We start from the raw sequence: 12645 nt of genomic DNA on the forward strand, positions 1-12645 counted from the left end.
GCATCAGTTGGGCCACATGGCTTGTTTTTAATGCTGTGCTTTCATATGATATGCAATAACTCACTTGTGCGATATGGACTATGGCAATCCTGGACACATTATTTAATGACACATTTTAAGACTGGATAGAAAAGAAAAACTGTGTTTATATAGTGATATATCACATCTCTTAGAAACATCCCAACGCGTTTCACGCGTAATGAGTTGTCAGGTCACCCATTAGCGCAGCAGCTGTAAGTCAACGCAGTGCCTTGGAATATTGTCTTGCTGCCCATAGCCTGGTGGTGATATATTAATGAGGCTAGCCGCCCCCCCCCCCCCCCCCCCCCCCCTTTATGACTGCGCCTCCATAGCATTATTGGATGCTCAATCTGTGCCCCATTTCATTCGGCTGCCTGAGAACTCTGCAGTGGTGGTAAAGGGATGGAGGCGGGGAAGGGTGTGGTGCTGGGGAGTGGCGAGATGGTGGGGGCCGTTGGCAGTTTTTGAAATTTTGAATTGACCCCCCCCCCCAACATCAGTTTTCTGGGGAGAGAGAGTTCCAGAGATTTCCAGTACCCTTTGTGTGAGTAAGTGCTTCTTGACATCACACCTGAACTGCCTAGCTCTAATTTGAACTTAATGCACCATTTGAGGAAATAGCTTTTCTCCGTAAACCCCTATCAATTCCCTTAATCAACTTGCAAATAGTAGAGATGCATGTAAGGGGAAGTTAAACAAGATTAAGAGGGGAAAGGGATTAGAGAGGCAGATTTAGAAGAGGAAAGATGGGAGGAGGCTCAAATGGAGCATAAACACCAGCAAGGACCGGTTGGGCCAAATGGCCTGTTTCTGTGTCATTTATTCTATGTAATCCCTATGCAAAGAGCTCAATTCAATCACCCCTTAGTCTTCTACACTCAAGGGAGTATACAAACTTAGTGCAATCTATCCACATTATTTATTCTAATGTTAATTGGGTTATACCAATTCACAGTTTACTGGGAATGGATTGTTCTGTGCTGTAACAATTCTGTGATTCTGTGAAATATATTGTTGTATTATCTGTTAATACTTGTAAAGAGCTAAGAACTAATAATCTGGGAACTAATCGTTAAACTTAAGTGTTCCAGGGAGCCACATTTCACGGCTGCACAAGCGACTGAGGGGCTGTGTAACAGAACCAGTTCAAACCAGTCCTTCTGCATGGCAAGGTGAAGATAAAGCATTCTGATCTTTCCCAGCTTAAAGTGTGATTAATACCAACATCAGGGAACCAAAAGACAACAAGAACACATAGCAGGTTGTAGTAGTGACATAACTAATGTTCACCTTTCTAAAAGTACTTGTTTCTGTTGCCAGGTGGTACGGAAACAGGCACAGATGGCTGTGGGCTCACTGACTATTAATGAAGAAAGATCGGAGGTGGTGGACTTCTCGGTCCCTTTTATAGAGACTGGGATCAGTGTAATGGTGTCACGGAGCAATGGAACTGTGTCACCCTCTGCATTTCTGGGTAACTGATGATTGGCTTCAGTCTGTGGGTTAAAGTTCAATGATCCTCCATTTTGTTTGAGTGGTTAAAGGCCATAATAACTTGAGTTAGAGTTAACTCAGTTAGAGGCTTGGTTTAATGGAGCATTTCTCTTTAACACTAATCAATCATAGTGATTTCACTTCAAAACTGTCTTGTCTTTACCTGATCATCCTCAGAAACTATAAACATTTCAGAGGAAGTAATGCTTTCTGAGTCAGGTGGTCCTGAGTTTAAGTCCCACTTCAGTACTTCAGCACAAAAATCAAGGCTGGCACTCAAGTGCAGTACTGAGGGAGTGGTACTGCACTGTAGGAGGTGCCGTCTTTTGGATGAGATATTAAAACAAGGCCCCATCTACCCTCTCAGGCGGCGATGAAAGATCCCATGACATTTTCAGGAACAGCAGGAGAGTCCACAGTGTCCTTGCCAACATTTATGCTTCAATCAACATTGCAAAAACAGATTATCTAGTCATTATCACATTGCTGTTTGTGGGAGCTTGTAAATTAGCTGGCAAATTTCCTACATTACAACAGTGATTACACTTCAGAAGTATAACTGGCTGTAAACGCTTTGAGGCATCTGATGGTCATGAAAAGCCCTATATAAATGCAATCCTTCCTCCCTTTCCTTCCCTCTTTATATTTAGCATTTATCATTTATTGTTCAAAAGGTGTTGTCACAATGTTGACCTGGTAGCCTGATTGTCCGCCTGTCACAGAAAGGAATGCTTATCCTCTGCCTTGCCCGCCTCTCTCCAAATACTGTTTCCTTGCCTGTTCCCAAAATGACCAGCAAGACCTAGATCAGGGCCAGCACCAATCATATTCTGAGCATCATGTTTGCTGGGTAAGGCACCTTCCATATTAGGGGCGGGCTTTCAAATGCAGATCAGAATAATGAGATGGAGGTGTTCGCTTCACAATGGGACCCCATTCTATAAAGGGTTTTGGTGGAACGACTCCACTCTATAATGAGAGCTTGGTTGAAGGGTCCCTTTCCACAAAGGGGGTCTGGATGAAAGACTCCATTCCATTACGGGAGTTTGACTGAAGGGCCCCTTCCCATAATGAGATCTGTAACGAATGCTGGCCATGCTAGCGACATCCGTACCCTGAGAATGAGTTCAAGAAAAAGCTCGAACTTCTCTCCCCTTGACCTAACTGCACTTCACCCCAGAAAAAAGTCTCAATGCTCTCCCTTAAGGTGCAACCCACGTTTGTATGGTAAAAAGTGTACAACGGTGCTGATTGGGTGCTCATTTTCTCGACGACACTCCCTGTTGAAGTTTCTGTGTTGGCAGCATTTTGGAGGGTAAGGGGTTAATGTACGAGTGTTGAGCTTATGGACTCTGACACTTTGATTTTCGATGCCGCAGAGCCATTCAGTGCAGATGTCTGGGTGATGATGTTTGTCATGCTCCTGATTGTCTCGGCTGTCGCAGTTTTCGTCTTTGAGTACTTCAGCCCTGTGGGATACAACCGGTGCCTGGCTGATGGAAGAGGTAAACTACTGCAATTTGTGCCAACGATCTCTTACCCACCCTCTTATTCTATATATAAAGCACCTTGACCCTTATTCAATTGCAGAGTGCCAATAAGCAATTGCACTTGCTGCCTCACTTTTACAGATTTTACCTGAAGCTAGGGTTATGACTGTTGAAACCTATTACTCTCCAAATCTGTCTATTGAACTCCACAAATTCCAACCTGTAATTACTCTTGTGGATCCATTATTCCATACATAATCCACCCAAACCCTTTGATTAAATTCCACCCTGTAACTCACCTGAGTTTCTGCTATTCTCTATATAGCACCACCTAAACCCTTAGATTACATCCTAGTCTGTAACTCACTCCTGAGTTTATGTTTTCTTTAATTCACTGATGGGATGTGGGCATCGCTGGCTGGGCCAGCATTTATTGCCCATCCCCAATTGCCCTTGAGAAGGTGGTGGTGAGCTGCTGCCTTGAACCGCTACAGTCCATTTGGTGTAGTTACACCCAGTGCTGTTAGGGAGGGAGTTCCAGGATTTTGACCCAGCGACAGTGAAGGGACGGCGATATATTTCCAAGTCAGGATGGTGAGTGGCTTGGAGGGGAACTTGCAGGTGGTGGCGTTCTGACCATGTTATTCTACATATAATCCACCCAAACCCCCAATTACATTCCAGCCTTTAATTCACTCTTGAGAACCTCTTGTTACAGTTGAGAGGTTTATAAGATGTTTTGGACTTTTTCTTTAAATTTAGAGTAAATGAAGGGTGTCATGTGACCTGTTCTGAAGTCTGCCTGACAGTAAGCCTGGGTGGTTTGCTTGTTAGAGATCAAAGGAAGGCTTAGATTGTTTAATTGGAAGAAGGTGTAAGGTATTTACACTTGATGACAATGGCAGCTTGAGTCTGAGTCTCCCTAAGTCCCAGAAAGGTGTTGAAGGTAGCAGGTTGCAAATAGTTGTGCTGCAAACTGCCCATTTACCTCTAAAATGAAAGGGAGTTGGGATCAAAGATAACTAATCAGCTTTTCTATGTGGATGCAAGGAGGGATGCAGATTTCGGGTTACTATTAGATCAGCCATGATCTTATTAAATGGCGGAGCAGTCTCGAGGGGCTGAATGGCCTACTCTTGCTCCTTGTTTGCATGTTCGTAATGTGTTTCAGGTTGCGATGGGGGAGAGGGCAGGGGTAGCCATTTTTGACATCAGGTTCCAGGTCTCCTGACAAATCAATGAATGTAACAGACAAACAGCAGTTCTAAATGGTCAGCAGAGAGAAAAGGCTGTTTGGCCAGCCGGCTGCAGTGGGGAGACAGTCTTGAGTCGAAGAGATACATCCTGCGGCCTTCTTAGAATTCCGAGCGATTTGGCCCCTGGCGTGGTTGGGGAAAGAAGGAACATTGGAACAGACTTTACTGCTGGTGGTGGATTTAAGAAACTTTCCAAAAACTGAGGAAAGAGCTTGGAGACGGCCATTCAAAGTTACAACTCAGCCAGTTGGGGATACAGGAGCCCATTGGAAGCTAGGAGCAGTTGTGTATTGTTTGCTGTAAGGAGTGTAATTCTATGGAGAATGCAATGTGTGACAAATATAAAAGGGGAACATTCTGCAGTTTAAAGTATAAGCTGTCTTTAAAAAGAAAATAGGATTTAGTCAATAGTGTTTTTTAGTCATTTGTTACAGTAACATTTTTAAAACATGAAATCTTGTCATCCCTTTCAGCTATTAGCGGGAAGGTCGAATTCTTTTGTAAACATTATGGGTCTCTGCAGGGATTATGACATTGTTGTTCCAGCCTGTAACACACTTCTAGTTCTCTGTTATTCTATATATAATCCACCCAACCCCTTGATTACATTCCAGCCCCAACTCAATCCTGGGTATCTGCTATTCTTTATATAATCAACCCAAACCCCTGGGTTATATTCTAGGCTGTAACTGACTTGTGTCTGCCTCCTCTCATGCAGTTCACTCCTGGTTATCTGTTATTCTATTTATAAACACCCTCAGCCCCTTGGTTAAATTTAAGTCTGTAACACACTCCCAGGCACCTTTCCCCTCATGAACCCAGGGCCATTGAGGTACTTGGAGCACCCTAACTGGCCAGCCATTCGTCAAAATCTAGTCCCTGGCCTGCCATCTGGTTTCAGCTTAGCAGATGAGTGATGATTCCCCTTAATGCAGGCACATACTCCTGGCCACTGCTGCAATACCTGTTGGATGAGGGTCTGATCAGGCTTGGATTGAATTGTACATCAACAATGTGATTCTGGGTGAGGAGCCAAAATAGTTTCTAACATTCATGACCCTGTACCCTTGTGAGACCGTCAGGTGGGTGGGGTGAGGCTCAGGCAGATAAAAAGCTCTTACCGCAGCCTTGAAATCATTTCACTTTCCCTGTTCCTTGTGCGCAGAACCGGGAGGGCCTTCTTTCACCATTGGGAAAGCCATCTGGCTGCTCTGGGGCCTTGTTTTCAATAACTCGGTGCCAGTCCAGAACCCGAAGGGAACGACGAGCAAGATTATGGTGTCAGTCTGGGCCTTCTTCGCTGTGATCTTCCTGGCCAGTTACACAGCCAACCTCGCGGCATTCATGATCCAAGAGGAATATGTGGACCAAGTATCGGGCCTCAGTGATAAGAAGGTAAGGTTCCAGCCAGCCCCAACCATGACCCATATGTGTTAGAATGGCTGAGTGAACATTTCATATGGTATTGCTGATTCTACATCGGAAAACCAGTCTTCCTTCAGAATTCTACCTGATAAATTGATTATTATTTTGCACATGATAATTATCATCATATGGCATTCATTTTTTAATGTGATTTTGGTGCATGGGCTTGGTCCAATTCAATCACCTTCTATGCAATTGATTTCCAGTGTCGAGATGGTGGTCTATTGGTCATGCCACTGGACTAGTAATTCTGAGACCTGGGCTAATGCTTTGATGGCACTGGTTCAAATCCTATCATAGCAGCTGTTGGAATTTAAATTCAATTAGTGAAATCTGGAATTGAAGCTACTGTTGTCATAAAAACCCATCTGGTTCACTAATGCACTTTAGGGAAGGAAATCTGCCACCTTTACCTGGTCTGACCTACATGTGTATCCAGAGCCACAGTAATGTGGTTGACACTTAACTGTTCTTCGATAATGGCCGAGCAAGCTACTCAATTCAAGAGCAATTCGGGATGGGCAACAAATGCTGGCCTCGCCAGTGACACTCACATCTCATGAAAGAATAAAGAAGCAGAGATAAGGAACGTGGACAGGAACTATCAGAGATTGGGCAATGGGCTGGCTGGCTGTGTGCCTTTGTGAGTGAAACACAAGAGTGAGTGGGGGAGGCACCACGGGAATAATTGCAACTGAACTTGCAGTGTTAGAAACTGATGGGATTGGGTGGAACGCTGGTTTTACACCAGGCTCCGTATTACTCTCCAGTAACTTTGACAGATGGGTTAAGTTCAGATTCCTTCCCAAGTGCTTATTTTATTTCTTCTGCTGGCATTCTGTCTTCCTGGCAAGGCTGGCATTCGACGCACATCCCTAGTTTCCCTGAGAAGGTGGAGGTGGGCCTTCTTTGTGAACTGCTGCAGCTTTGTTATTCTTTGCTCACTGAACTAATGGTTTTTGCTGAAGAAACTCCTCAATTTTAAAATTTGCATGCTTGTTTTCGAGTCGCTCCTGGGCGTCACCCGTCCTTATCTCTCTGATCTCCTCCAACTTCCCAAGATATTTATTATGCTCCTGTTTTGAGATCTTGCGCATCCAGACTTTAGTTGCTCCAACATTGGTGGCCATGCCTTTAGCTACCTGGACCCTAAGCTCTGGAATTCCCTCCTTAAACCTCTATGCCTCTCTTCCTCTCATTCCTCCTTTTAAGAGGCTTCTTCAAACCCACCTCTTTGACCAAGCTTTTGGTAATTGGCCCTAATATTTTAGGTGTAAAACTTTGTTGAATAATGCTCTTGTGAAGTGCCTTAGGACGTTTTGTGATGTTAAAGATGCTACTATAATACACGTTATTGGACAGAAGGGTCATATTGGGCTCAAAACATTGGAGAGAATTTTCCCTCTGTTGGGGGGGGGGGGTGATGGGCATGGGCATGGGCAGGCGTGGACCCAGTCGGCGCCCCCAATTGGGCCCGGGCCACCATTTTACATGGGCGGACCAATTAAGGCCGGCCCAGAGTGACGTGCACCTGGAAACGCTGTGTGGGCGTGGAGGGGGTCCCTGAGTCAGGAGTGCTTGCACACGAAAGAGCGCAGAAATCTTCCTCACGCATGGAGCTGCCTCAGGGAGATAAGTTTTAAGTTTTAAAAACTTCAATAAAGAAAAAAAAAATTTAAGACATGTCCCCTCATGTGACAGTGCCACATGAGCTGGGACATGTCAATGAACTTTAACAAAGACATTTATTTGATTTATAAGCCCTTCATGAAATCTCATCCCGCCCGTGGATGAGGTTCCATGAAAAATTCGAAGGCCACCTGGGCTCTTCGCCTGCTGCACCCCCCCCCCACCCACCACCACCACCACCACCACCACCACCACAACCTTAAGGTTGAACAGGCAGCTTTCTCAATAGGGCCAATTAGTTAATTAATGGCCTTAACAGACCTTTGACAGTTTGGCAGGCGTGCAGCCAAACTGAAAACCCAAATGACGCACGGTGACATCAGGACAGACGCCCAATGTCACCCCGTGTTAGTTTAGGCCTCGGCGAGTAGGCCCCACCCCCGCTCGCTGAGCCGAAGATTCAGCCCGTGAACCCGGTTTCTCTCTCCACAGAGGTTGCCAGACCCGCTGAGTTTTTCCAGCAGTCCCTCTTTTTATTTCACTTCTCTGGCTTTTCAGGTCATTTCAGGAAGCAGTTAAGAGCCAACCATGCCAGTGTGGGACTGGAGCCACCTATAGGGCAGACCAATTACAGATAGAAGCTGAAATATATGAGTAAATGAATTGGACTTTTGTGACAATTTACCAGCCTCATGGTTACACTTAAAGATACCGGTTTCTTATTTAAACAGTGCGGGTAGAATATTCGTCCAGGCCTCTGAATTATGAATCCAATCACATGACCATACACTGATGTAACCTGTGTGCGTGTGTGTGTTTAACGAATATACCTGACTCTCGGCCATTGTCAGTTTGCCTTTTTCTCTCCGCAGTTTCAAAGACCAAATGATTTTTCTCCTCCTTTCCGGTTTGGGACCGTTCCCAATGGAAGCACAGAGAGAAACATCCGGAACAATTACTTTGAAATGCACAGCTACATGACTAAGTACAACCAGAAGTCGGTGCTGGATGCATTAATAAGCCTGAAGGCAGGGTAAGAATCCTGTGCAATTGAATTCCTGATGGGACTTTTCAGTGGGGTCAGTGCTACATCACAAGCCACTCCGACATGTGCTGAGCTTTGTCCTGGGAAGAGTGTCTTCATTACAATGCTGTCAGTTCCTTTGTGTGCTACTCTTATCCCACAGGCAAATCCTAAGCTGGTTGGATAAATATAACAGGCTTTTCCAACCAACTGGAATTTAATTTTCTGTTTGTGCTGCTTGTTCTGTTTGCAGTTAAAGTGTTCTCACAAATGGACAGTTAAAGGCGGCATTATGATCACTTGGGTACAGATTTTAATCCAGTTCTTCTATCCAGACCTGAGAGGCAGTCCAACAGCAGCAAGGCTTGTCCTTGATGTCAGAGAGAAGAGCTATAATGATCAATTTAGTGTGAGCTCCAGGAAACTGAGTCTATGGGGTCATGGGTTCAAGCCCCACTTCAGAGATTTGAGTCCATAACTTCAATGGTTTAGCACTAATTTTAAGGTTATACCTTTCTTTTTCAGCCGGTGCAGACATGATGGGCTGATTGGTCTCTTTCTGTGCCTTAACTTTTCTCTGGTTCTATACCCACTTTGCCCTAGCAGAGGAAATAGTTTCTCCCTATCGAGCCCCTTTATCATTTTAAACACCTTGATTAGTTGACCCCTTCCAAACACAGGGGAATTACCAGCCATGTTTATGCAACTGGGCCTCGTAATTTAACCCTTTAAGCCCAGGTATCGCTGAAAACAATTAGAAATAAGAGGAGTGACTGAAACCTGTAATGTGTACAAGCTGAACAACATGGCCAAGAGCCTTGCAGGTATGGATTGGAAGTTGAGTTTTAAAGAGCCATGCGCACCTTATACAAAATATGCTTCTTTTCATTCATTTGAGGAATGTGGGCACCACTGGCATTTATTGCTTATCCCTAATTGCCCTTGCGGCAGTGGTGGTTAGCAGTGGTTTTCTAGGCCATTTCAAAGGCATGTATAGTACAGACCAAGTAAGGATGACAGCTTTCCTTCTGTAAAGGGCATGAGTGAAACCAGTTGGGTTTTCACCATAGCTTCATGGTCACCTTTACTGACTAGCAACGTTTTATTTAACTGAACTTAAATTCCCCAACTGGTATGGTGGGATTCAAAGTCACACCTCCAGATTGTAGTCCAGGATCCTGGATTACCAGGCTAGTAACATAGCTACTATGCTACCATAGCTATTACTAGCTGTGTCCCTGTCTGCGCATCATGCCCCACAGTGTAGGTTTGACTTGATGAGGAACCCTTTGGCCTTGTCAAGAAGATCGAGAGTGTAGGCCTCACTTCAGGACTTGAACACATAGTTGATGGTTTTCAATCTTTTCTATGAAGGGGCTTCCTTCCCTCCTCCCCCTCCCCCCTCCCCCCCTCCCCCCCTCCCCCTCCCCCTCCTCCCCCTCCCTCCCCCCCTCCCCCTCTCCCTTCCCCTCCCCTCTCCCCCTCCTCCCCCTCCCCCTTTTCCCCCCCCTCCCCCTTCCCCTCCGCCCCCTCTTCCCCCTCCCCACCCTGACCTTATATATTAGTACACAGGGGTCACATCCACCTGTTGGCTCTGACTCCAGGAGGCTCTGACTATCTGAAGCAGAGGCACAACCCTGAAGGTGCTGGAGACCTGAAATAAAATCAGAGAGAGCTGGAAGGACTCAGCCAGTCTGGCAGCGCCTGTGGAGAGATAAACAGAGCTAACGTTTCCAGGCCAATGTGACTCTTCTTCGGAACCCAGTTGCGACTCATGTTGGACTCGAAACGCCGGCTCTGTTTCCCTCTCCACAGCTGCTGCTGAGGTTCCCCAGCACTTTCTGTTTTTATTTCTGACTATCTGAACCTCCTCAAAGGTCTTGCCGAAGGAAACCCAGTGTTATTGGCTGCAGCAAACATGTTTTATCCGTCCACCACAGCAGGAACAGTGACTGGGATTTTCTGGCCCCATTGTGGTGGGACCCACCACAGGAGACCCGGTGGCCCAGCCACTGACTCTCGACAGGACCTGGAAATCCCATCCGATGTGTTCATAAGTAAAAAAAAAACCACAGAAACCTGACCTCAGGAAGCCAGAGGGAGCTCCTTGTAGGCCCCATTTTGAATATAAAATACTGCGGATGCTGGAAACCTGAAACAAAAACAAAAATAGCTGGAAAAACTCAGCAGGTCTGACAGCGTCTGCGGAGAGGGATACAGCTGATGCCAACTGTGCTCCTCCCTGCAGATGCTGTCAGACCTGCTGAGTTTTTCCAGCTATTTTTGTTTTGGTTCCCATTTTGAATATGCCCTAATCTAGGCTGCACTGTCAGTGGCGCTATCCTTCGGGGCAGGCTTCAAACTGAGGTATCACTTCTTGCTGCGAGGCTAAGACCCTGAGGCAGTGAAGGGGCTCTTCTGGTGTCTTGGCCAACGTTGCTCCCTCCACAAGCACCACCAGAAGTGGCTGAAACTGATCGTTTGCCTCCTTGCCATTTGTGGGATGCTGCTGTGCGCAGAGGGTGCGCTGTTTTTGGTCACACCACAAACTCATCCCCTGCTGGAGGGCTTCGTGATCTCCCTGGGGAGAGGTCCAGTTAAAAATCGCAGAATCTCTTTCTTTCTGATGTTCAGGGTGGTTATGGTCAACAGGAGCTTGAACTCTGACCCCTGTCCTTCACCCTGCAGGAAATTGGATGCTTTTATTTATGATGCAGCTGTGCTGAACTACATGGCTGGGAGAGACGAGGGCTGCAAACTCGTGACGATCGGCAGTGGCAAGGTATTCGCAACCACTGGCTATGGAATCGCCATCCAGAAGAGCAGCGGCTGGAAACGCCCTGTGGACCTTGCCATCCTGCAGTTATTTGGGGACGGTAAGAGAGAATTTAACCTGTTGCCAACCTATCATCTGTGTAACGACCAGGCTAAGGATCTGCGGCGAGCAGAATGAGATTGAGTGAGGCAGCAATGCAGTTGATGTGGAGAATGGGAGGTGAGAAACTGGGTTAGATCAGAGGTCTTTACCAATGGAGCCTAGGGTGCACTCTCTACCCCTATTCTGGTTGGCAGTTCTTGCGATATCAGTAAATATGCGTTATCACCCCTAATGAATGTGTTAGCATGGAATGATATCCGTGATGAATGTGTTTACACTGAGTGATATCAATGATGAATGTGCGAATGGTGTGCGAGATCATTACCGAATATCTTAGTGTGAGGTATCAATGATGAATATGTAACACTGTGTGACATCAATAATGCATGTATCATCACTGTGTGATACCAGTGCTGAAGGTGTTAATGTGTGATATCAGCAATGGATATGTTAATGACGTGGGATACACTGATGAATGTGTTAATGCTGTGCGATGTCAGTAATGCATGTATTGTTGATAGCTTTAAGTAGTTTACTGATGCTTTGTGATGTCAGCAGTTAATGTGTTAATGCTGTGATATCAGTGATGAATATGTTAACAATGTGAGACATCAGCAATGTAATTGATAAAACTGTGTGATATTAGTAATAAGTGTAATAATACAGTTTGATGTAATGAATGCGTTTTAATGAAAGTAGTAAGTGATATCAATAATGAACATTTTGACATGGCATGATATCAGAACCTGTTGATGCTGCATTCTCTGTAATGAATGTGTTAGCAATGTGGCTTATCTGTAGTGAATATGTTAACATTGTATGATATTGGTAATGTATGTGTTAACACTGCATAATCTCAGTATTGAATGTGTTAACACTCCATGAGATCATTAATGGATATGTTGGTACAAAAGTGAGATTGTTATATTTAGGGACTGTTTACTGCCATTATTGATGTCACTTACTACTTTCATTAAAGCGCATTCATGATATCAAACTGTATCATTACACTTATTATTAATATCACACAGTTTTATCAGTTTCATTACTGATGTCTCACATTGTTGGCATATCCATCACTGATATATCACAGCATAGGAATAACACAATTTAGGAAGATGGAAAAATGAAAGGGGTCATGTGATCCATTCTGAAGTCTGCCTAACGACAAGCTTGGGTTACGTGACTGTCACAGATTAAAGGGAGACCCAGGTTCTCTGCTGGAAAGACAGTATAAGGTGTTCACAACTGGAAACAATGGCAGCAGCACTTGTGTTTACAGTGGTTAGGCTGCTAGTCTCCAAAGTCCCAGGAAGCTGTTGAGAATGTCGGGTTGTAAACAGTTATGGTTTAACCTGTTCATTCCAAGATAAAGGAGAGCTGAGGTCTCATGGAGACCTAATCAGTATTTCTACCTGGATACAGGGT

The 12645-nt window shown here is 45.1% G+C and overlaps 1 protein-coding gene across 1 annotated transcript in view; it reads left to right on the forward strand.

Moving 5' to 3' along the window:
• The window catches only part of LOC121271597 (glutamate receptor ionotropic, NMDA 2B-like), a 668674-nt gene that overhangs the window by 599656 nt on the left and 56373 nt on the right, over positions 1 to 12645 (forward strand). Inside the window, exons 7-11 of the mRNA XM_041177632.1 lie at positions 1342 to 1495; positions 2895 to 3020; positions 5427 to 5656; positions 8188 to 8348; positions 11028 to 11215. Coding sequence (XP_041033566.1) covers positions 1342 to 1495; positions 2895 to 3020; positions 5427 to 5656; positions 8188 to 8348; positions 11028 to 11215 — 859 coding nt within the window. The remainder of the gene's footprint in view (positions 1 to 1341; positions 1496 to 2894; positions 3021 to 5426; positions 5657 to 8187; positions 8349 to 11027; positions 11216 to 12645) is intronic.

This window comes from Carcharodon carcharias, chromosome 31 (genome assembly GCF_017639515.1).
Source record: "Carcharodon carcharias isolate sCarCar2 chromosome 31, sCarCar2.pri, whole genome shotgun sequence".
Classification (NCBI taxonomy): Eukaryota; Metazoa; Chordata; class Chondrichthyes; order Lamniformes; family Lamnidae; genus Carcharodon; species Carcharodon carcharias.